Raw genomic sequence first — 23,006 nt, forward strand, 5'->3', positions numbered from 1 at the left:
GCCCTTGTCAGCCAGATTCAAGTTGCCCCGCGAATTCGCCATACAATTCCAAACATACATATATTCAATTAATATTTCGCGAGTCCTCCTCAACATCTGCAACTATTTGCGACTTCTTCAGTTGCAAAGATCTTATTTCGACAAGCCTACTCCCCCCCGAATCTGATACGCACGATACCTGGTAACTGAGTGGACGGATCATTCCAGACGGGTTTACCTTACCAGGCACTGTTTCGCTTCGCTCAGCCTTCCCCGTTACTGTCAACCTATCCGTTTGCGACAACATCTATCTTGCTGGCTTAGGCTAATCCGCCGCCTTTTCCCGTCGCAACTGCTTCAGGACGACACTCTGTCTATTATTTTGATCCGGCAGAGGTCGTCCGTGATCTCGCGATTTTGACATCAACTCCAATTGTATCATGGTCCCAAGCGTTGTTCAATCTGACGATATGGATAATATGGAAATACCGTTTCCAGCGCTTCGTGAGCGCCAAGAGGGTTCCCCTCCTCCTTTTCAAGACCCTCTTGCTCTTCTCCGAAGTCTTCCTGAGCCTCCACTGGAATGCCAGGTTTGCGTCGTTGGTGCAGGACCTGCTGGCCTCATGCTGGCCACAAACCTGACCAGATATGGAATCAATGTCGAGGTGATTGATGACCGAGCCGACCAGACGCCCGTAGGAAGGTAAGCTTAGCCTGGAAGCTCGCTGTAAGATGATTCAATTGACATCGAGTGCAGAGCCGACGGCCTACAACCAAAGACGATCGAGACCTTCAGGCAAATGCGACTTTCAGATACTCTATTAAAACAAGGTGTCCGCGTTTTCGATATTGCCTTCTGGCGCAGCGATGCTGACCAGCCTCTACGCCGACTCGGTCGCGAAGTCCATTACCCACCCATCATCGACGTATTGGATCCATACATTCTCCTCGTTCATCAGGGTATGGTGGAAGGACTCTTCCTTGAAGATATGAAGAAGCGTGGCAAGGAGGTCCGCAGAAACATGGCTTTCGAGTCTTACAGCGTCCCAGACAACAAAACCGGCCCCCTTCAAATCAATTGCCGTGCCAATGTCAACCAAGATAAACGCTCTGTCTTGACGCAATACTTGATCGGATGTAAGTGGTTACCTTTGCCAGGTCTGATGAGGGAACTAATGGTACGTCAGGTGATGGTGCTCACTCCAAGGTTCGCAAGAGCATCCCCGATGTCAAGGCCGTTGGCATGTCCCAAGCCGCCATCTGGGGTGTTCTTGATGGTGAACTGATTACTAATTTCCCTGATATCTGGTCCAAGACATTGGTCTACTCACAAGAGCACGGCTCAATTCTAATCATTCCCCGAGAAAGGAATATGACTCGATTCTACATTGAGCTCAAGGCTGGTGCCAAGATTGACCGTCGAGATCTTGGACAGGAATTCATGATGAAGCGCGCAAAGGCGATCATGGCGCCGTTCCGCTTAGACTGGAAGTATGTCGAGTGGTTTGGTCGTTATCAGGTCGGCCAAAGAGTTGCCAGCCGCTTCACTGATGGCCATCTAAGAGCGTTCCTGGCTGGCGATGCCAGTCACACACACTCTCCTAAATCAGCACAGGGCATGAACACCTCGATGCACGACTCATGGAACTTGTCGTGGAAGTTGAATCTGGCAGTCAGAGGTCTGTCCAAGCCTAATTTGCTTGAGAGTTACGAAGAGGAGCGACGCAAAATTGCCCTGGATTTGGTTAACTTTGATTATGAGCATGCGAACCAAATTGCTGGCGGAGATGCAATTGCTTTGGCCGAGAACTTCAGGACTAATGTTCGTTTCATTTCCGGCATCGGTGCTGAATATGGCGAGAACGCTATCAACCGGCCAGGAGTTGGTAACAACCAATTCGTGATGGGAGATGCCAAACCAGGTTGCCTCCTACCCCCTGCCAAGGTTACTCGATACATTGACTCCAACCCTGTGGATATCCAGCTTGATATTCCCATGCTTGGCCAGTTCCGTATTTATCTTCTCATGTGGGATGTCCAACAATCAGCACCTTTCCTCCAGACTTTCTGCCATGCCATTGCTGGTAAAGATTCATTTATCAGCAGGCTGTCCGCTGCGGCGAGCGCTTCATATGCTGCGCAACCTAGAGCATCAGCCCCTGAGGATGTCTACTCCCGACCAGAGCGATACACTGTTGTTAGCCATCTTTTCACATTCGGTCTCATTAGTAAGTTTTTCTACGTTCTCTTTTCACCTGAATCTCTGCGCTAACGATGATACAGCAACCATGCCCAAGACAGAAATTGAAATCTCAGACCTTCCCCCTCTCCTGCAAGACAGCAGATGGACTTTCTACCTGGACGACATCCCCGACCAAGATACTCGTGGCTCGCTATGTACCAACAAGTGGCTTGGAAGCCTTGGACCTGGCGAGGTCGCCATTGTCAATGTCCGACCTGACGGTTATGTTGGTTCGGTGGGTCGATGGGATTCAAGTGTCGATGAATCTGGCGTTGAAGCGGCTCGTTGGCTCGACGAATATTACGACGGATTTATGCAGATCCCAACGCAGTAAGCCTGGGGACAATAATGAGTTTTAGATATGACCATCATCAGCTATGCGATTTCCAATGGGGAACATGATAGCTACCTGTGGGCAAAAGATCCCATCCATGTTTGTATTTTCAGGCTTACATGTACAAGAGTATGGGATCATTTCGGCTGTTGCTCCATTCATGCTGGTGCTTTGCTCTGCCTGGCATTGCACAGCTTCATCAGAGAACCGAAAAGCACTTTTGATAGAGGGAGGGAACCGACAAATCAGCGCTCCAAGAAAGAGAAGGGAAGAAGGGAAATTTGTAGACGGAGAAACGAAGGCATAGGGATGATAGAAGAGAGGAACATAGACACCAAAGTCTACGGCCGGATAAGTGTCATTTCCCCTGTTTTTGGCATAGGAGACAGCCAGTAGCTACTGTTATCATACAATATATTTTGTTTCTAATAACATCTGCGTTTCATTCCTTGCCATTGACTTTGCCAACATCATAATTGTCCCGAATGAACTGTTATTACCAACCTGCCGTTTGGACTTTAACTTGGTGTGTGGTCAATATGGTGCTGAACTTCACATGGTGGTTTTCCACGGACATGCACTCTGCACCAACATGGCAGCTCGCCAACAGCCTTATACCGCACTAGCATGGTTTTTCCAACGTCCTTCAAACGGGTAGTTAATACAATAACGTCCTCTAAATAGTAGGTTACTATACTGGAGTGGTTTTTACAACTAGACATGTAAGAGATAAGGGTGTTGACAGCCGCAAGTTCGCACATCCCATTGATCGTCAACATGGTAATGAGCGAACCATTTTAAATAACACCCGATGGAATTCACTGCAAAGTTGCCTCGTCCTTCGCCCGTATCCTCATCCTGTTGCTCCCTCTTACCTGCTCCTTCTGCACCTTTATAAAAAGTCGTTCAGATCCCTCCAACTTCTCATTATAGAGATACGCCACTCAGGATTTCTTTCTGGACCCCATTTCGAGAGCGTGGAGAAGTACGAGAAGTATTGTACCCATTGTGTCAAGTTGCGTCTTTATATGCCAGGGTTGCTGATGACTCTCGTTACAGAGCCATAAGAAAGAAAACCAAGGTTGAGAAACACCAAAATATAATATCACGAAGAAGAAAACCCAGTTTCTTAAATTTTGAATGTTTTTGAAATTTCATGCAACGGGTGTTTATGCCCCTGTTGTTTGCTAGTTATTATGATATTCATTCCACATCAGCCATCCATTTTCCACCTTCTCCTTTTGCTTGCTTCCAGAAATTAGAAATTCGCTTATCCAAGTCATGCTATACTTATTGTTGGGTGGGCATAGAGACATCAGCCTTCTTAGCGACGGCATCAGCGCTCTGCCACAGAGCCGTAACAGTCTTGAGTTGAGTGTAGAAGTTGATACCAGGCTTTCCGTAGAATGTGTTGGCACCGCCACCGGCAATGGACTTCTTGTTACCGGTGAAAGAGAACATGGGCAAGGGGACAGGGATAGGAACATTGATACCAACCTGACCGGCCTCAATGTTCTTGCGGAAGATCTCAGCAGTGGCGCCAGACCTGGTGAAGATAGCAGTACCGTTACCGTACTCGTTCTTGTTGACGAGGTCGATAGCATCTTCAATGGACTCGGCGTTGAGGCAGACAAGAACGGGACCAAATACTTCCTCCTTGTAGCAGGTCATGTCAGGGGTAACATTGGTGATGATGGTAGGTCCAACCCAGTTGCCGTTGGGGTACTTGCTGGGCTTGAAGCCACGGCCGTCGAGAAGAATAGTAGCGCCCTCCTTCTCAGCGGAATCAATGAGCTTCTCAATGCGCTCCTTGCTCTGAGGGGTAATGACAGGGCCGAGATCGGCTCCCTGCTCGAAACCGCCGTTGACATTGAGGTTCTTGGCTTGCTCAGCAACGTCGTGGAGCCACTCCTTGGTCTCACCGACCATGACGAGGGTGCTCAGGGCCATGCAGCGCTGACCGGCAGCACCGAAAGCAGCACCAACGATGGAGTTGATAAACTGGTTCTTGTTGGCATCAGGTGAGACGACAGCATGGTTCTTGGCACCCAGGTTGGCCTGGACACGCTTGCCGTTGGCAGATCCACGGCTGAAGATGTACTCGCCGGCTTTGTTGCCACCGACGAAGCTGATGGCCTTGATAGCAGGCTCATCTAGGATGAAATCGACAGTGCGGTGAGCACCATGGATGATGTTAACAACACCGGCAGGGAAACCGGCCTTCTCGACAAGCTCAGCAATAATCATGGCAGCGCCAGGGTCACGCTCGGAGGGCTTAAGAATAAGTGTGTTACCAGTGATAGTGGCAATGGGAATGCACCAGAGAGGAATCATGGCAGGGAAGTCTGAGTTATTGGTTAGCTCGAGCCGCGGCCTGTTAAAAGATGAAGTACTCACTGAAGGGGCAGATAGCAGCAGTAACACCCAGGGGCTCGCGGTAGGTTCGGGTCTCCATATCCTTAGCGACCTCGAGGACCTCACCCTTGAGGAGCTCAGGGGCGGCAACGGCAGCTTCGGCGACCTGGAGACCTCGGAGAACGTCACCCTTGGCATCAGCAAAAGTCTTGCCCTGCTCAAGAGTAATGCTGGCAGCGAGGCGGTCCCAGTTCTCACGAATAAGCTGAACGAACCGGAACATGATCTGCTGTCGAGAGATAACACTGGTGTTCTTCCATGACTTGAAAGCCTTCTCAGCGCTCTCGACGGCAGCCTTCATCTCGGCATCGGTCATCTGGGGGACGCGAGTGACGAGCTCATTGGTAGCAGGATCGTGCAGGTCAATGTATTTATCGGCCGTAGAGGCAACGAACTTGTTGTCGATGAAGTAGGGGGTATCGACAACCTCAACCTTTGCGTGCGTGGTAGGATAGCTGCTGGCAGTGGAAGCCAATGCAGCCGTCACAGGCTGAAGCTGCTTGGTCGTGGCATGAATGCGCCTGGCAGCGACATGGGATGGGCCGCTGGAGGATGTAAGAATTGAGGCTCGAGAGAGAGCAGGAGTAGAACGGCTTGAGGCTCCCAGGCCGCGAGAGATTGCGCGACGCATGATGGCGGCGGTAAAGGAAGATGTGGTTGGTGGTGTAAGTTGCTAGCGAGGAGAAGGGAAGAGCTATTGTCCTCGACAACTTCTAATGAAGCAAGCAACAATCAAGTCAAGATGCAAAAAGGTCATGGGACTCGTAGACTTTTATACTGAGAAATTGGCCTACCTGCACCGGCTATGGTACCGGTGCGGAGGCCATGTCCGTTCCCTTGGTTGGAGCCATGGAGGTCACCACCAAAGACGTCGTCTCTGGCTCGTCACTGTGCGGGGCGGAAGGAGCTGCTACTCATGATAAGCCAGCAACTGCCCTCCAGAATCGGTTGACATTTCTGGAAAGTGTGGGGTAATTGCCGAACGAGCTCCGTCTCGCCCGCTGGTTACCGTCTGTGCCGATGGATCCCACGGTTCTCATCTTTCGGGGTTCTTCTCCAAATCCGAGTCTCTCACTGGCCAAAAGAGGACAGCAACTATTCATGAGGCTAAGCAGACATGTTGCTATTCTTCGTCTCCATTCGCCTGCCTAATCCGGAACGGTATCTATCTCGACCTAGCTACTACCCAACTACATATCTACCGCATTGGTTGTCGTCTTATATCAGACACCGGAAAGACCTTCCAGATATTACAAATAAGCATACATGCTAACAGAGCCCGTTCTTATCTTGGTCTCTCACCAAAGATGGCAGATGTTATAGATACTAGGTACCTATCCAGGCACTGTCTGTGATTGAGACACACGCCGATTTCGGCCAGCAATTGTATTGCTACCAGCTGATAAAAGTTGACTTTACCTAGACTAACTGATGGTGCAATCTATCACATGAAGCAAAAAAAAAAACACCATGCCTGGACCAACTCACTCAAGTCATATCAAATCATGGGCAAGAGTTGAGACAAGTCAGCCTTAAAAAAAAACAGCTATCAATTGGTTGATATCCCTATCGCTGATCTGATGCGCCAAAAGAACAAAATTTCATTTCATAACAATTGTTTATATTTCCTCCACAACTTGCTTCTTACTTCTCGTACTCCTTCATGTACTCTGACCAATTTTGAGTGTATGATTGATTTGATGCAAGCCCAGTTTCCGTCTTCTCCTTACGACTGGCTGCGGGTGGTGCGCTTGTTGACCTCACCCTTAACCTTCTCAGCACCGGTGGCGCTGGCCTCGGCGGCCTTGTCCTTGACTTGCTTGGCCTTGTTGGAAGCCTTCTCAGCAGTCTTCTGGACAGCGGGAGATGACTTGCCAAGGTTGAAGAGGACAGCAATGAGACCGGCGGCAGCGAGGATGATGGCGGCGAAGCCACCGGCGACCTCGGGAACGAACTTAATAGCCTGGATGGGGTCCTGAGCAGCAATGGCCTTGAAGAGGTCAAGCTTCTCGGTAATGTAGTGAACAGGGTCTTCCATGAAGTTCAGGTCGCTGGGGGATCGGGGCTTGTCATCCTGCTTAGGCTTGTCAGCCTCGGCGAGGGCCTTCTCGACAGGGTGCTTGACACCGAAGGTCTCCTCAGCGAGCTTGTTAGCATCCTCAATGGAGTGGCCGATGTAAATGTTGTCAAAGAGGATGTCGTTCTGCATGGTCCAGATCTCGAAGCCAATAGCTCCCATGGGCTCAAAGTTGGCAGGGGTCTTGTCCTCGAAGTAGTTGGGGTTCTTGATCTTGCGGGGAGCCCAGGTGCCCTTGTAGGCAGGGTTCTCGACGTAAGGAGCGGTCCACTTGCCCTTGTAGTCAGGGTTGCGCTTCATGGGCTTGGTCCAGGGGCCACAGCCAGAGGCATCGGCACACTTGGGGTTGGGAACAGTAGGTGCAATCCAGTCACCATCTTCCTCATCATCCCAGTCATCGGGCTTCTCAGCCTCGGGGTCAGGAATGGTAACGGCCTCCTCCTCGAGCCAGTCCTCAGGCTTGGTAGCCTCCTCGTCAACGACCTCGAAGGGGGCTTCCTCATCCCAGTCCTCGGGCTTCTTGGCCTCAGGGTCAGGGATACGGGCCTGGTCAACCCAGTCCTCGGGCTTCTTATCATCGGCGTCGTCAATCTCGGCGGGGGGGTTGACGGCAGGGGAGAAGTCCTCCAAGAGGCTGCCAGTCTTGACTTCCTCGTTGTTTTGCTTAATGGCATAGGTGTTGTTGGGGTGGACGATCAGAGTGTAAAGCTCTGTGGTCTTAGTGATCTTGGCAGAAGGGGGAGACTCCAGGTGCTTCTCCTCATACTCGCCGGTCTTGGGGTTCTTATGGTTGAAAATGAAGTGAACCTTGTTGGTGTGGCCACACTTGTCGGGACCGAACATGATCACGTAGGGGGTTGTGTTGGCGAACTCCTCCTGGTGAAGAGCCTTGTTGTCGCGAAGGAGCTTCATGTAAGCACCACCGCACTCGAGGCCATCTGTGAACAAAATATTAGCATGTGCAATAACTTAGCGGGCTGAAGGCTATGCTTACTCTGTAGCTTGACCTCGTACTGAACAACAAGAGTCTTGCCCTTGTTGTCAATCTTCTTGGGGAACTTGGCGGAGATAGCGTGGTGAGCGGCGGGGTTCTTGACAACAAGACCCTTATCGCCGTCAATTCCCTTGTACTTGACAGGCTCCTCAACGGCCCACTCGCCGACGTATGCCCACTCCTCCTCAGAGCCGGTCGTATCCTTCTTTGCGTGAGAGGGTTGCCATCGCTGGTCCCAGTCGTCGGTGAATTGTTCAAGGAAGTCAGCCTTGAGGTTGGTAGGCTGTATAGTGATGTGTTAGCTGACAATCGACCACCGTCCGAGCTCATAAGCTCGGTGAAAAAGTATATGAAGCTCCAATTCGCCTTCAACATGAACTTACAGTAAAGGTAGGAAGCTTATCAGGGACGGAGGGAGAAGCCTCCTTAACGTCCTCAGCGTGGACGTTGCCCGTAAGCATGGCAGCCGACACGGCCGCCGCGACAGCGTTTAACTTCATGGTGGTTGAAGTGACGAGATAGCTCAGGCAAAAGAGTTCCAGACGTCACTGACAAAGCTGCGGGGATGCGAGGGGAAGGAAAAAACAAAAGCACGATCCTGAGACGTGCAACTGCTAATAATGATCAGTTGATGAGTGAATTCCCGGTGCTCGAGGAGAATAAAGAGTTCCAAGAGTGAGGTGGAATGGATGAAATAAAGAAGCGAGAGGTGGCGTCTTAACAAATAGTGGAGAGCTTCTGCTTAGTGTTGAGGACACGTAGAAGCTCAGAGCCGCTACCGACACAAGTTTCAGGGATCACGAACCGACAGGCGCAGGGCAAGGCGGGGGGGAAGCTTGGAAAGGTGGGAAAGGTGGGAAAGGTGGCCCGGAGCCACTAAGGCAGGAAGGTGCGGCTGCCACTGTCAGGTACTGGAGGCGGGGAATTTGAAGGAAGGCCGGCCTCGGTTTCGCAGCTGTTCGCAACTGCCTGTCCCATAGAAGGCTCGAGAAGGAAGGCGTGTAGGACTATTGGCGGATGAACTGTTGAGTTTTATTACGAGGCTGGGTTCATGGTGGTTTATTGAAATTGTGTGCTAAAGAAAGAGTAGCAATTGCAACGGTGCACAGAACATTAAGCGTACCGGCCTGTTAGCAATAAACTCGTTATACGCTGCAGCTAACAGTAGTTGGAGAAGCTTCATTGCCCTAGATGATAAGCGTAGTGCCCACAATGGTTAACAGTTGACCTGAGCTAAAGGGTGCAATAATAAGCGGCGCAAAAGTCTGCACTAAATTAGCATAAAATGACTTGCTAGTTCTGTCTTTCTTAGGTACTTCTGGAGACCTGGTTCCTGATACCGTGGGATAGTCCATGAAACGATAGATAGTATCACTCTGGTTTCTCAGTTGATAATGCATGGTCAATTCAACCTACTAAGCCGGACTTACTGTTGATTTTTACTTATGAATCATACACTTCACTACATCATTCATCAACAACATCAGTTGTGTGAGCCCATTCATTATATGGCAGCTACCCTAAGCCTGATCAATGAGTTGCTGGGCCACCAATGTTTAAGTTTAGGGGCTAGGATCGTGTGACAGAGGCGCGATAATTACAAAGGAACATTGTGGCGTCAAGGAATTGAATTGTGTTTCAACGAACCTGTTCAGAACCAAGGCCGTCGAAGATGCAGGTTGAACCAATTCAATTGTTCTGATGGAGATATTGCCAGTTGGAAGCATGAATTTGCGTCGGAAACTCGCTCTTCTAGACGATTCTTTTACCGTTGAATTCAATTGGTTTTTACGCTTTGAACATGCATCGTCAGACCCTCATTTCGCTTGTTTACAAGCTAACGTTTGAAGTACCCGATTGGGAATCGTGAGCCAATCACGGACAAAAGACCCACCCTTAGCACGACCTCAGTGGCCGCGCTGCGAGTTGTAAGTTGGAATCACTCTGAGCAGAAGAAATTGCAATTGAGGCGCAAAAAAGAGGTATTGTATTCATGCTCATATGCCGAGCCATATGTGAACGCGAAATGATTACCCAAAAAAACAAAAATTTGTCCATGAAATTCGATTCAGCCCGTAGGCCTTCATCATGCTGTCCAACATGTGTCACATCTTGAAATTCAAACTCCAATCATTACCGCTCTAGTAAAACCCATTAAATCCTTCCGTCCTGTCGAACCAGATTATCCTAAAGTAGGAAACCCAATTTACAGAGCGAAGATAGCGGCAACGAGACCGAGGAAGGAGACACCACCAATGAGAGAAGAGGCGGCGTTGCCAGTCTCGGATACCTCTGCAGCGGTGCCAGTGGCAGTGCCGGAGCCGGTGGCAGTGCTGGTCTCCTCGGAGCTGGATTCAGAACCAGACTCGGAGTTGGTAGCGGCAGCAGTGGCGGTAGCATCAGACTCGGAAGCGGTACCGGTAGCGGTGGCCTTGTCAGCGGCGGAGGAGGCAGCCTCGGAGGCCTGGCTCTTGACATCGGGGACGTCGGTGCCACGGGGGGTACCGTCAACGGACTTCCAGTAGTTGTCGGCGATACACTCGTTCATGCAGGTGGTGTACTTCTGGGTATCGGCCTCGGAGCCCTTACCCTTGGGGCAGGCGGCAACACACTTGGTGGTCTTCTCAATGTCCTGCTCGTTGGGAGAAGGAACCTATTGGGTTTGTTAGCTTCCTGCTGATGACTGTTTTATCTTTGTTAGAACATACAGTGATACAGTAAGACTGGCACTTGACATCGCCAGCCTCACAGTCCTTGAGGCAGTCCATCTGGGAAGCCTGAGCAGGGTCCATAGAGACGGTCTTGCTCTGGGCAGAGGCCATGGTGGCGAAAGCACCGGCAGCGAGGATGGATGTGAAACGCATGTTGATGGTTTTTGGAGGTGTGGGTATTAGAATTAGTTGAGTAATGTAGTTAAAAAGCGAGAGTGGGAATGGTAGTCTGGTCTAACGAGTGACAGATTTGATATGACAACGAGGGTGAAGAGAGAAGGGAAAGAAGTCAGTAAGAGACGGGGCTGGACAGTCCTTTTATGAATTCTCGAGCAAGCAGACTACTCTAGCAGCAGATGCAGAACAGAGCAAAGGGGCACCCCCCTTAGGTCAGGTCAGGCAACCAACAGATTCGAGCTAGACAAGACCAGGCAAGAAGCAAAGTCTCAGACCCCATCACCCCAGGCCCAACTAAAGGGATTCTAGGACTGCTGAGTGAAATCAACAGCAGAGTCACACTAACAAGAACAGAGCGCCAAGGCTGCACCCCCGGCTCATCGGGGGTATAGGGATCCACCAGGTCCATTGAATGAGGTGGGACAGGGAACATGGGGTGAGCGAAAAGAGGAAAGGGACCCATGATGGCGCTAGCATTGGGGCCGCTTGGGTCCATAAATTTGATCAGGAAGAGAAGATTGTGGACTGAGAGAGACCCATGCGACCATGGCCTCTCACGGGCTGATCAATCCGTGTTGCCGTTCGTTTCGTTCTGAACTGAACAGTAGCTTTCTGTACGCATGATGCATACAGCATATTCGGGGTTCCGTATCATGGCAACGCAGCACAGCATCGACAGAGGAGGGAGGGTACTTTTGGCCTCTTTGGTAATGCCACGCAACCCCCTCCTCTCTACCATCACACAACAACACATCTTGACGTCGTGCCACCACTTATTAGAGTTGAACAAGTTGGAGTTCGAGTTACAATCGGACAGTAGCGAGCCCAGCCCAAGAGACGAAAGAGGAGACTCGACAAGGGCGTGAGATTTCCTTGTCGATCCATCGGGTGAGTTAGGTATTTAGTTAGGTGTGATCACATCACAGTAGCACGTAGTAATATCTGGGGAAAAAAGCCCACCGAAACCTCAATTTTAATTTTGCAAGCCATGATGCAGAAAACCACCACTCATTTGCCAGCCCGCACATGGGTTGACTGGGGGAGGAAACGCCCAATTGCTTGGATCATGTCGCCTGTAATTCCGGCTCAGTGCAGATCCTGCAGTATTCTTACCCTCCTAGCTGCCCTTTTGTCTGTGTACGAGTCTTTCTTTCTTTCTCGCTCTCGCTCTTGCTCTGATGATCGGGACGTCGCTAGGCTAGGCTCGGCAGAGAGGCAGGCTCATGATGGTTCTTCTGAAAGACGTTGGGACTTGGGAAGTAGAAAATAACATTGACCCACATAGACTGATCCTCTTCCTCCACTTTGATCATCAATTCATCCATCCATCATGACCAGCTTCGCCTCCTCAACCTCGTGTTGCTGAGTGGTATGGCCACCATCTGAGCCTTTTAACCTCTTGAATAGGTGGTTGTTTGTTATTTTCTGTCAGAAATTAGAGTCTTGTCACTCTGTTCTGCACCTCCAAAGTTGACGCTTCCTGCTGCTCTCATGCTTTTGTTGTCCTTTCAGCGTCTAACTTTAGTTTCCTGCACTAGGGAAGGATCTGGAAATCGATTGGACCCGAGCTTGTCTCAGGGGGTGACCATGCCATCCGTAGCTTAGGCCAGACAATAATAGACCCTGCCTCCATTTGGGAGTAACCTACAAGGGGTGAGGGAGGGAGCGGAAGGGTGTCCGAGACTCTAAACCACCAGGGCAGTGTTTGCAATCCAGCCAATCCGATACATCTAAAAGACAAACAACACAATAACAACAACAGAGACGGAATGGCTCAACCTGTTTCTTTACAGTACCTAGATACAGTGTAGTAACGAATATATTGCTGCACATAGTAGTTGCGAGACTACTCATATCTGCCATTGTACTAAAAAAAGCCACTTTGTTCATCTTGAGGCCTTTTTCGCCTGAGTAACTACGCGGGCCGAGGAATTCAAGACCATTCTGGAGAATCGAATCGGGAGACTTTGTTTTAGAGTGAATCTGTTTGGCTAATACCAGCGTCATATCAATGCATTGTCACTAGAGGTACCCAACAAACTCTCTTCTATTCGCCTCCCCAAAACGAGACAAGAGAGCCACGCACACGGCGCATCTTTTGGCGCGTGTAGCGAAAAGCTGAGGTCTGAGAAAAGTGTGGGTGAAAGTCCAAGACAGACAGACAGGGCCTGTTCTGATCTGTTGCCTGTCGCCTGTCACCTGCAAAAGCCGTCGGCTCATGCTCTCCCATGAATACGAGCCCTGTAGTAACCCCCCCTGCCCTCACCATGTTGGGATGGATGGATGCCAATGCCGTTGGACCTAATATTCCTCTCGTTATTAGGGGCATTTTTACGAATATCCGTACCGATATGTACTGTCACGGTTATTGTACCAGGACCAGGGCTTGGCCTCCGGGCATCGGCGTAAGAGCTGTAAATGGTCATTAAAGCCAGGTCCAGGGCCAAGATCAAGGCCAAGACCAAGAAAAAAGATGGTCGTCTCACACTCATCAAACGAATGAGATTTAATTAACATTATCCACCAGTTCTTTGCATCAGATCAGGTTTCTTCCAAGGCATTCGTCCACCGTTTAGGTAGGTGTCGTTGTCACCGTTCATCTCAAACTTTGAGTCATCTGGTAGATATATGATATGAACCCTTGTGTTAATTAATGCATTGACGTTTGTATCAACGGGCGGAGTATCGTCGAAGCTTCACGACACAGCAGGCAAAGCCTTGGTTCGATTATGGACCGCTCTCGGCTATCCCGTCCCCGTTCCTATTCATAGCTCACTTGACTTGCCACCAGATGCAATACAACATCAGATTCAAGCATGAATGCGCATAGCATCGAGATGCTGGAATCTGGACTATCGAGGTACAAAAAGAAGAAAAATATGTTCCACTTGAGAGGCCTGTACAATATCACTGTAAATTGGATCAAGGGAAATAACTCAGCCATTAAACATCAACAAGGGCCAAACGCTCCCAAGCTATTGTTTCTCATCGTTCAATTAAACTGTATTGAACCTAACAGCCATTGCTTCATACGGTAAATTTGTGGCTGTCAATTGGACGGATCTCGTCCATCTCTCCTTAGAAACGGTGACGCTTGTGATTGCACAGGGCACTGACAGACTCTGCAACCACTTAGAGGCTCTGAAATCCCAGGCTAAAAGCACATATGGCTTTGCGGTTAAGATTGGTACGAAAATCTGCAATCCAGAACCATTGACTGTGCTTTGACTGTGATATCATCTCATTTCCCCGTGCATCACGAGCTGTTACACTGAGACCGCCACAGCCGCCAACTACTTCCGACTTCCGTCTCGGCTGCATCGATCTATCAGCTCACCAAATTAATATTGGATATAACATTTCCGGGTCCTAAAGAACAATCAAGATGGCAGCTGAGCAACAGCGCCTAACTGGCGATGCCCTCATTACTTCCGAGGACCCTAACCATCCTGCCAACCTGATCCCTTCGCTATGCGCAAAGTTCTGGACATTGGGCTGGGTCACGGGTACTGGAGGTGGCTGCTCTATTCGAGATGAGTATGTCCAACTGCTGCTTGTTGCTTGAGTTTTCATCTTTACTTGACCCATTCATTCATTGGTTTACCCCGCGACCCCGCGATCATGAGTTGGAGGCGCAAATATTTCATTTCCCCATTTGATTCAAGTAACTATCACCAAATATGTTGCTCTCCCCTTTTCAAGTGAAGAGAACCGCCACTACTCTGCTCTCAAGATGAAGCCATCTTTATCAATTCGCCTACGAATGATACTCACACAATGGCCATAGTGATCTCGTGTACATCGCCCCCTCAGGCGTGCAAAAAGAGCTTATGAAAAACACCGACATTTATGTCATGGCCCTCTCTGAGCAGGACCCCAACCACAACAAGCTCAACCAGCGCACATATCTGCGATCCCCTCCCTGCTACAAGCCTTCTCAGTGCACTCCCCTGTTCCTTGCTGCGTTTACCCGCCGAGGAGCTGGTTGCTGCATCCACACTCACTCACAATGGGCCGTCCTCGTTACCCTCCTGCTTGAGTCTCAGGGCCCAGGAAAGGACCGTGTTTTTGAGATCAACAACATTGAGCAGATCAAGGGTTTTGGTCGTGGCATGAACAAGACAGGCAACTTGGGTTACCATGATACCCTTCGCATTCCTGTCATCGAGAACACCCCTCATGAGGAGGATCTGACTGAGTATCTCGAAGAGGCTATGGACAAGTACCCCGACGCATATGCTGTTCTTGTCCGTCGTCATGGTGTCTACGTCTGGGGCGATAATGTCCACAAGGCTAAGACTCAATGCGAGAGGTAAGGAACCATGATTTGAACCAGCCACCAGTCCTTTATATTAACCTATGATAGTCTCGACTACCTCTTCCAACTCGCTGTCGAGATGAAGAAGCTAGGTCTTCCATGGATCAGCGAGGTTGAACAGATTGCCCCTCAGCGAACATAGAAAGGAGAGGTATATCTTAGACCTTCATACTCTGATCAATAGTATGCAATGGGTATATACGGAACGATTGGAGCAGGTGGCTCATCATGGTAAAAATTAGGCGCTCGGAAAAGAACACCATATTTTAAGGCTAGTGATTTAGCATGTGATCATCAAGGTTACAAGCAATGTCGTGCATGAAGGGGGAAAAGAAGATGTCTGAGATTGTGATGAATGACGTTCGTATACACAGCGAGCCTCATAAATGCCCATATATCTAGTTGTCATGATACTAACGACATGGTTACGCAGACCAAGAAACTCCGCATTTGCTGACGTGAAATTAAACGACTGTTTCTCTATAGTTCGTCTCTAGAGCGTTCTTGTTCAACAACCTCAGGCTCTTCCCACATCCTCTTCTTTGGGTTCCTAACATTATCCTCATCGCCCTCAGGAATATTTCCAAGCTCATCCGCATCCCTAATAACATTTACAATCTTGTCCACCTCCTCCAAGATTTCAGCTTCTTCACCAGTCTCAACTTGAATCGTTGGCAATTCATCACCAGGCAGACCCTCGACGGGAACACCCTTGCTTGGCTGTCCAGCCTCTTCCACCTTGCCCGATCCAGACCCGGCGTGCATCACTGCGCTGCCAGCTGAGGTCCCCAGCCCAAACATTAATCTCAGAGGCAGCCAGACAAGCCACCACATAGGCCCATACAGCAATCTTCGGAAGAGTAACCACCCGAGTGTTATACCCAGCATGTAAAACGCCGTTTGGAGATACCACGTATCACTCTTCTGCGAGCGCAGCAAAGTTCCCAACAAATCCTTCGAGCTAGCCAGCATCGAATCCAAATCCGTATACGATTCGTTTAGTTGCTTCAGCGCAGCAGATGACTCGGTGAGCGTCTCGTGCGCAAACTCGCTGCGCGCCAGCTCCGCCTGAATCAGATCATGGGTGCGCCGCAGAGCATTAGTCACATTGGCGCTCGCTCCGACGGTCTGCTGGTCCTCTTCGGTAAGGCTGGATTGCTGCTGCTGAGGGTGGTGGTGATGGTGTTGAGGACGGTTGGACTTTTCGTCGTCGGGGTAGAGAGAGTTGTTCTCGGATGCTGGTTGCGAGAAGGATGTAAGGAGTAGCTCGCGTTCTCGCCTTTGCGCCTGCGCAAGGCTATGTTTCGCCGCTAATCGTGCTTTTCGAAAGGATAGGCGACAGCTGTATCGAATTAGACACGATTCAATATGTAATCTGGTGTAAGCCGTACCCTTCGAGCTCATTTCCAATTTTTTCAACGCCCTCCTTCAACCTGGCCTTATCATGCTCTACACCGCGGAGGAATTCCACCTCTTCCTGTAGAATCTCATGCTCTTCTTCTACATCTCGTAAGGTACTTGTAATTTCTGCGCTGAGCTCGCCACTCTCACTGCTCTCTTCGTCGGTGCTCAGGGGCACAGAGCCGGGTTGGAATTTAAGCGTTCCAAGTCGGTCGATGAGCTCCTTGAGCTGTATGATGGTTTCTTGTAGAGCTGTCAAGCGCTCTTGCAAGCCCTCAAAAGACATTGCGGCTTATAAGGGTCGTGGTATAATGTCGAGGTGGAAAATTAATAGTCATATGCGTGCTGTCTAATTCGATCTCGAAACGTGGTCCATTGGCATCATGACGTTACGGGTCGAACGATGCCCCTTTAGGACAATATGCATGTACCGAGGCGTATTCCCGACCTCGAAATTTCAGCATCGTGAAGCTGCCGAATAGCGGCTAAGTGTACTAACGACCACGTTCGATACCCTCATTCCGTCGATTAGGCCGAATTGCTCGCACGCTGTGCCCCCGTTACGGAGATGATTACAAAATTCATGACAGAGGTCTCGGCCAAGTTCAACCCGTTCTCGACCTGCGCGAAGCCAGCTCGTTTATTCCTCACACTTTTACCTCCAAATGCTCGAGCCAACGGCACAACCATCACATCAGCAATTCTACCTCGAACTTCTCAAGAACCTAGCTCTCTACGAATCAAGTTCAGTACGTTGTCTCGTATAGTTGCGTCGGAGGGGTCAATGGCTAACTAGTGCAGAGGATGGCAAAGAGTTCAACTTTGATTGCCAAAAGATCAACATCAAGGGACTTGTCGAGGAGGTGGACCGACATTCACGCCAACTGCAAAAGGCAGCCGATTTGACCGATTAAAATACCACTTTACTGTATCACTATCATGCATCAACGGCGTTGAGGAAACGACTCATGTACATTTACGAATCCCAGCGGGACAACACAGGAGGAGTCTTGTATAATATTACGACAATTGGCATCATTTTTTCTCTAAGCGTATACGCTCAACTTTTTATGAAGAAAACATGCCCATCCGACTTGTTCTTTTTATGCAAGATGGTCTACAAAACTTAAGCAGAGGCACCGCTGATGAAGAACCACTTGTCAATGGAAGCGTCGATCTTCTCGGCGGGGACCTCCTCGTGAGCGGGCAGAGGAGGAAGCTGGTCAGGGCTGACGCGAGTAGGAGAGTGCTGGACAGTGACGTTGGTGCTGTACAAGGATTAGTATGAATCTTGAATGTAAATCAGGATGAGAAACTTACGTGGAAACACCACCAGCGGGGGTCTTGCCAGTGACAAGACGCTCCCAAGCCTCGGCGCACTCGCGTACAACGTCAAGAGCGTAGCTAAAAAATATTGTTAGTTTTGAAATGACAGCAGCGAAGTAGCAACACTCACTCCTTGTTCTTGCACTCGCCAGTGAAGGCAAACTGGTTCTCGGGCTTGCCATCGGGAATCTTGTAGATGCGGAACCACTCATTGGTGGCACGGAGAAGACCGGGCAAGTGTCGCTCAACGTCCTCAACGTCGTTCAGCTTGGAGGCGAGAGGGTCGTTGACATCAATGACAATGACCTTCCAGTCAGTCTCCTCCTCGTCGAGGAGAGCCATGACACCGAGGACCTTGACCTGCTTGATCTGGCCGGGGTAACCGACGAGCTCACCAATCTCGCAGACATCGAGAGGATCGTTGTCGCCCTTGGCCTTGGTCTCGGGGTGGACAGTGTTGGGGTCCTCCCAGGTCTGACAATGGAGTTAGCGGTGCATCAAGACCATGATAGATTCGGCCGACATACCTGGGGGAAGGCACCGTAGTTCCAGAGGTAACCCTTGTGGGGGAAGCAGTTTCGGACGTATCGAAGCTTGCCCTTCTTGATGTCCTGCTTGATGGGGTTGAGGAGCTCCTCCTTGGAGATCTGGAGAGGGATTTTGTTAGCATCGAAACTTATTTCATTCTTTTGTTGGTCTGGGCGGCGATTGCGCCATGAGGAGGAGGAGGGGTAATGTTGGGGCACACGACAGCTGTCGATAAAGCCAAACAAACATTGCGAGGAAGACACGAGGGAAGAAATAGTAGCAATTTACGCAGGAAAAACATACCTCAAGCTTGGCATTGGTCCATCGAGGAATCTCAACGACCATGTTCAGGATGGTCTGCTCCTGGTTGGCGTAGAGAGGAATATCGTGAAAAGGAGAGACGGGCTGTCCATCCTTCTCGACGTAGACTCGGTGCTCGAGGGTGTTGGGAGCCGCAACCTTGCGGACGGTGTAGTTGGAGGCCATGTCGGGCTTTTGCTTTGAGACAGGACCGGTGGGTGATGAGGAGGTGGAAAAGTGTCGAGCAATCTGAGCTGTCCGACAAGAAGAGATTTTGGCGGTTGACGTAGCAGAGGGAAGGGGCGAGGATGGAGGGGGCGGGGCACTGTTTCTCCCGCCCGAACCGGAGCCTGTAGCAACAGGGCTGCGTGCAGTTGAGGACGCCATGTAATTGGCCCGTCCACGTACGTGAAATGCTAACGACGCTGCGAGTGGCCTATGCAGCAGTGTTCCAGTGCCTGTAGTGGTCCGTAGCGACCTCTGGAGCAACCGACAGCGGTGGAACATCAACAGCAGTCTTTGAGGGGCTGCGAAGAGTGGAGCAGCCCCGGAGAAAAGGAATTGAAGGAGGAAGAGAAGCTTTAAGGAATCAGGGGAGGCAATTGTTATCAACAAGTATACGGTGAGTGCACGGAAACCTTGTCCGTGTCTAGGTAGACTTACACCGCGGTCATCGGCTGTTGTGTGTTAAGAGAGACCGAGGTCTTTTTTTTTTTGCAAGGTCAAGCGGAAATTCAGTCGGTCAATGGAAGATTGACGGAGAACTAACTGATCCTGGATGTCATGATGGGTCTCGGCTGTGCTAAACTTAACTGGCTTATCTGCCGTGTCATATCCACACAACACTGCCGACAGCAGCCCGAAGAATCTAAGAAGGTCATGATCGATTCAATCCATAGCATGAAGCATACACACAGCAGTAGGTAGTGAAGGGAATTGTGACTGTCTTGATTATGGCGCTGAATTAATTATTAAGACTAAGTTGTTTTTAATGCGCTTTCCCATTTGCCCTCAGAAGAAGAAAATATCCATTAACCCTTGAATAATCGTCTTAATGATAGGACCAGCTGTCGGAAACCAGACATCAAGCTCCTAGTTTATACCATTAGCAATAAATTAATATGTCTGGAGTAAAACTTACTCTCTAGGCTCTTAGAAGTCCTCCGCCTTTGGATACCTAATTGATAGAACTGGAAAAGAGTTTCCCAAAGAAGCTTTGCTTGGGTTCAAGCCTTGATATAGCGTCGAGTAGTTCTTTGCGCCATATCTCCTCGCGCTTCTGGTTTGCTGTAATTTCTTTCTGGTTTGCTCTGATCTCTCGTATCCATTTATGCATTTCGTTGATGTTTGTTTGGGTATTGCGTAGTCGGCGAAAGTTACGAGATGTATTCAGGTTCCTTGAAAGACATGGGGTATGGGATGCATAGTATCCTGTGAATCGACTAATGGTGTGGGATGGAATGGTGTGGGATGGCTTGAACGATTTGTGGAATCTCGAAAACATTTTAGGTAGCTTTGTAAATCAATACTAGCATTTGTAAATTAATACTAGCATTTGGTGGTGAATGTTTGGACGAAGTGAATGTTTGGGCGAAGTGAATGTTTGGAAGAAGAGAGTAGAGGTGGATATAAATAGGAATAAGAAAAAAGGCAGGCTTCAGGCCTCTTCTCTATTTTGTAGCTGAGAATCTGCTTGTGATGTTGCGCCCTGCGACGAAATGTTTTCGGATACCCAGAGCGATAGATCGCGGTCAACAGGTGGCTGAGCTGGAGGGTTCGGCAATACTATGCAGTCCTAGCACTACTTTGAATCTGTATTTTCTTCGTGTAATAGACTTGTATCCTAGGATAATGATAAGTGGTTAGCTAGGTAGCTTTGGCTGTGTACATAGCGATGGGTAGATAGGTACACTTGTAGTTGAGTTAGTAGGTCGGCTTGTTAAGTTGGCTTGGTAAGTCTCTTGATGGCTACTAACACATCAGCCTAGGAGCTTGCAGCAGTTGAGAAAGAGGAAGGAGCGAATCAGATCCTGAAAGCTGTTTGTTTTATACTGGCATAACGTTCATCTGATGATAACTTTTGCATGTTGTCAAACTTAAGAACTATACCACAAGACGAAAAATATGAATTTGATTCAACTGATAAGAAAAGCCAAATAGTACTTGTAGGATATAAACATACAACACCTCACCTCATAACAACCTCATCGAACACTGAAAACTACCAGATACTGGAAACTTGCGACAAACCAACCAGGCAGACTTAAACAACAGCAAGAGGCTCCTCACTTGCTCAGACAAGCAGACAAGGTTCGCAGAAGAAAACCCATGGCAGCCAAGAGAAACGATCCCCTCACGCTCAATAGACTATAATTATTCTCTTAGCCAGCGACTTCAGCATAAACAGAGGACTTAATACCCCTTTGCTCCTTGGGAGAGGTTTCTGATTCCACCGTGGCAGCCTCAGACTGAACAGGAGACATGCGATCGTCGTTTATCTGTGGCTCCTTGCCCTTTTCTCCGAGGGTTGGAGATCGGCTCTGGACGGGAGTAGAGAAACCCTCAGGCTCAGGCCGCCAGTCTCGAAGGTCGTCCTCGGCATCGTTAAGAATCTGTCGAGCTTGGGAGGAATGTTGATAGGCGCCTCGGGTATCGCCAGGCACAACGGGTGAGTCGTCAAGGAGGTCCAGCAGACGACGGCCATGCTTGGCCAGAATAATCTGCTTCTCGGCCCGTTCGATAGTGGCGGCGAACTCGGAAGCATAAGCCTCCTTGAGCTTCTGTCGGGTCTAAAGATCCTGTCAGTGGTTTTTTTCCGGGGCAGTAAGTCGAGGGTATAAGCCGCAACATACGATGTTTGTCAACTGAGCCTCTGCAACGAGATTCTCAGCTTCCGCTCTCACCAACTCTTGTTCAAGAACAGGTAATCTTGTGCTGCCAGGCTCCTTCAACTTGAGCTTTTGGATTTCGTCGGCAATCTTGTCCTTATTCTCTCGGCTAGGTTGCACACTTTTCTCGGTGTTTCGAATGGCCTTGAGATGTCCTCGAGAATCGTCAAGTGCATGAGCATATGAATCTTCCTGTTCGCCCATCTCACTCAGGACAACACCAACCTTGTCCGAGATGTCGCTGATACTATCATCTCCAGTCTGCTCACCCCATTCTGACAGCTGCGTTGCGATGGAAACTCGTTCACGGCCGGCCGTCTCGTGAGCGCCGATGAGGTTGTTCTCAGATTTGATAAGACGGTAGAGCTTACGAGATAGTTCAGGCTGGACTTGTCCTCTGAGTGAGTTGAAGGAAAAGCCCCCCTTCTTACTACCACTAGCAGCGCCGGAGTTTCTCGATTTGTTGGAGCGGATTGAGAGTGCGCGGTTCCTGCGAAAAGGTATCACGTCAACTGGGGTTTCTACTGAGATCGACTCATTGCGTGAGGTAGATGAATCGAAGCTAAACCGCGACATTGTTGTAGGTTTCTGTTGAGTGCAGACTGATGTGCGCAACAATAGATGAAGGTGTAGCGGTGGATGTAAATGCTAAGCTTACATGTTGACGACGAGATAGATCTCTGTATATGATTATTTGAAACGTAAGAAGGAGCTATGCGGTATTGTATCGAATGCGCCTTTCTTCACAGAGTCAGTTTTGGCATCTCAAGGCGCTGCCTGCTCCTGCTTTGAGACAGAGTGCAAGGCAACATCATCATAAATCTAGGCCCAACGGTAACAAGCTTACAGAGTAAAATAGGGCGACTCGATATTTCAGCTGAGGAGCCACTTTTGGAAAGTAGATTACTGTAAATCGTTTGGGACTTGGCTCCGAGGTTACAAGGGGGATGGATGTAAGAGATCACCAGAAGGTTCAATGCCAACCCAAGGGCAGGGGTCGTGCAGGCTTTAAACAAGTTGGAGAAACATATCAAACTGACGTTGACGACAATGGCTAATTGCCTACCTTGGTACCTTTCCCTGCTTTCAAGAGCACAGGTGCCCGTTCAATGTTATCGGATGCACTGGGACTTACTTTTGGAGTAACGCGCTGTCTTAGAGAGCTCCTTTGGCTCAGTGGCGGAATGCGAAGTGATGTCATGACCACTCTAGCGACGATCCAGTCCTGCGGGACACTCCGCACCCCGCCCAAGCGATAGAGTACCTACGTCAACCAACAGGCTTCTCTTATTCCAAGCGGAGAAGAGCTCAGCTCG

At 49.5% G+C, this 23,006-nt stretch overlaps 11 protein-coding genes across 11 annotated transcripts; 4 read left to right on the forward strand and 7 right to left on the reverse strand.

Annotated features, from left to right (window-relative positions):
* Positions 1-419: 419 nt before the first annotated feature.
* Positions 420-3,043, forward strand: FGSG_00489 (uncharacterized protein; the record flags this gene model as incomplete). Its single annotated transcript, XM_011317860.1, has 4 exons — positions 420-682; positions 737-1,116; positions 1,167-2,207; positions 2,263-3,043. 4 exons carry the CDS (start codon positions 420-422, stop codon positions 2,553-2,555), a joined length of 1,977 nt encoding a protein of 658 aa, XP_011316162.1. The 3' UTR covers positions 2,556-3,043.
* A 248-nt stretch (positions 3,044-3,291) lies between these two features.
* FGSG_00490 (methylmalonate-semialdehyde dehydrogenase) lies at positions 3,292-5,771 on the reverse strand. The gene is made up of 2 exons (XM_011317861.1): positions 4,953-5,771; positions 3,292-4,900 (listed from the first exon to the last, which is right to left on the reverse strand). The coding sequence occupies exons 1-2, from the start codon at positions 5,599-5,601 to the stop codon at positions 3,846-3,848; spliced, it is 1,704 nt and encodes a 567-aa protein (XP_011316163.1). The 5' UTR covers positions 5,602-5,771; the 3' UTR covers positions 3,292-3,845.
* Positions 5,772-6,490: 719 nt separating this feature from the next.
* On the reverse strand, positions 6,491-8,721 carry FGSG_00491 (uncharacterized protein). Its single transcript, XM_011317862.1, has 3 exons — positions 8,425-8,721; positions 8,042-8,324; positions 6,491-7,985 (listed from the first exon to the last, which is right to left on the reverse strand). The coding sequence occupies exons 1-3, from the start codon at positions 8,539-8,541 to the stop codon at positions 6,697-6,699; spliced, it is 1,689 nt and encodes a 562-aa protein (XP_011316164.1). The 5' UTR covers positions 8,542-8,721; the 3' UTR covers positions 6,491-6,696.
* Positions 8,722-9,756: 1,035 nt separating this feature from the next.
* On the reverse strand, positions 9,757-11,021 carry FGSG_00492 (uncharacterized protein). Its single transcript, XM_011317863.1, has 2 exons — positions 10,750-11,021; positions 9,757-10,694 (listed from the first exon to the last, which is right to left on the reverse strand). Exons 1-2 carry the CDS (start codon positions 10,903-10,905, stop codon positions 10,248-10,250), a joined length of 603 nt encoding a protein of 200 aa, XP_011316165.1. The 5' UTR covers positions 10,906-11,021; the 3' UTR covers positions 9,757-10,247.
* A 2,724-nt stretch (positions 11,022-13,745) lies between these two features.
* Positions 13,746-14,157, forward strand: FGSG_11772 (uncharacterized protein; the record flags this gene model as incomplete). The annotated part of the gene is given in 2 exon segments (XM_011317864.1): positions 13,746-13,932; positions 13,949-14,157. 2 exon segments carry the CDS (start codon positions 13,746-13,748, stop codon positions 14,155-14,157), a joined length of 396 nt encoding a protein of 131 aa, XP_011316166.1.
* Positions 14,127-16,586, forward strand: FGSG_00493 (uncharacterized protein). Its single transcript, XM_011317865.1, has 3 exons — positions 14,127-14,466; positions 14,717-15,241; positions 15,296-16,586. The coding sequence occupies exons 1-3, from the start codon at positions 14,315-14,317 to the stop codon at positions 15,387-15,389; spliced, it is 771 nt and encodes a 256-aa protein (XP_011316167.1). The 5' UTR covers positions 14,127-14,314; the 3' UTR covers positions 15,390-16,586.
* On the reverse strand, positions 15,728-16,934 carry FGSG_00494 (uncharacterized protein; the record flags this gene model as incomplete). The annotated part of the gene is made up of 2 exons (XM_011317866.1): positions 15,728-16,589; positions 16,639-16,934. 2 exons carry the CDS (start codon positions 16,932-16,934, stop codon positions 15,728-15,730), a joined length of 1,158 nt encoding a protein of 385 aa, XP_011316168.1.
* Positions 16,935-17,171: 237 nt separating this feature from the next.
* FGSG_00495 (uncharacterized protein) lies at positions 17,172-18,074 on the forward strand. The gene is made up of 2 exons (XM_011317867.1): positions 17,172-17,397; positions 17,450-18,074. The coding sequence occupies exons 1-2, from the start codon at positions 17,217-17,219 to the stop codon at positions 17,560-17,562; spliced, it is 294 nt and encodes a 97-aa protein (XP_011316169.1). The 5' UTR covers positions 17,172-17,216; the 3' UTR covers positions 17,563-18,074.
* FGSG_00496 (inorganic pyrophosphatase) lies at positions 17,665-19,326 on the reverse strand. The gene is made up of 5 exons (XM_011317868.1): positions 18,806-19,326; positions 18,502-18,621; positions 18,105-18,448; positions 17,969-18,052; positions 17,665-17,916 (listed from the first exon to the last, which is right to left on the reverse strand). Exons 1-5 carry the CDS (start codon positions 18,986-18,988, stop codon positions 17,775-17,777), a joined length of 873 nt encoding a protein of 290 aa, XP_011316170.1. The 5' UTR covers positions 18,989-19,326; the 3' UTR covers positions 17,665-17,774.
* A 653-nt stretch (positions 19,327-19,979) lies between these two features.
* Positions 19,980-20,306, reverse strand: FGSG_11773 (uncharacterized protein; the record flags this gene model as incomplete). The annotated part of the gene is made up of 1 exon (XM_011317869.1): positions 19,980-20,306. The coding sequence occupies one exon, from the start codon at positions 20,304-20,306 to the stop codon at positions 19,980-19,982; it is 327 nt and encodes a 108-aa protein (XP_011316171.1).
* Positions 20,307-21,183: 877 nt separating this feature from the next.
* Positions 21,184-22,266, reverse strand: FGSG_00497 (uncharacterized protein; the record flags this gene model as incomplete). The annotated part of the gene is made up of 2 exons (XM_011317870.1): positions 21,184-21,591; positions 21,655-22,266. 2 exons carry the CDS (start codon positions 22,264-22,266, stop codon positions 21,184-21,186), a joined length of 1,020 nt encoding a protein of 339 aa, XP_011316172.1.
* Between the last annotated feature and the right edge of the window lie 740 nt (positions 22,267-23,006).

The sequence above is a fragment of the Fusarium graminearum genome, chromosome 1 (assembly GCF_000240135.3).
Source record: "Fusarium graminearum PH-1 chromosome 1, whole genome shotgun sequence".
NCBI lineage: Eukaryota > Fungi > Ascomycota > Sordariomycetes > Hypocreales > Nectriaceae > Fusarium > Fusarium graminearum.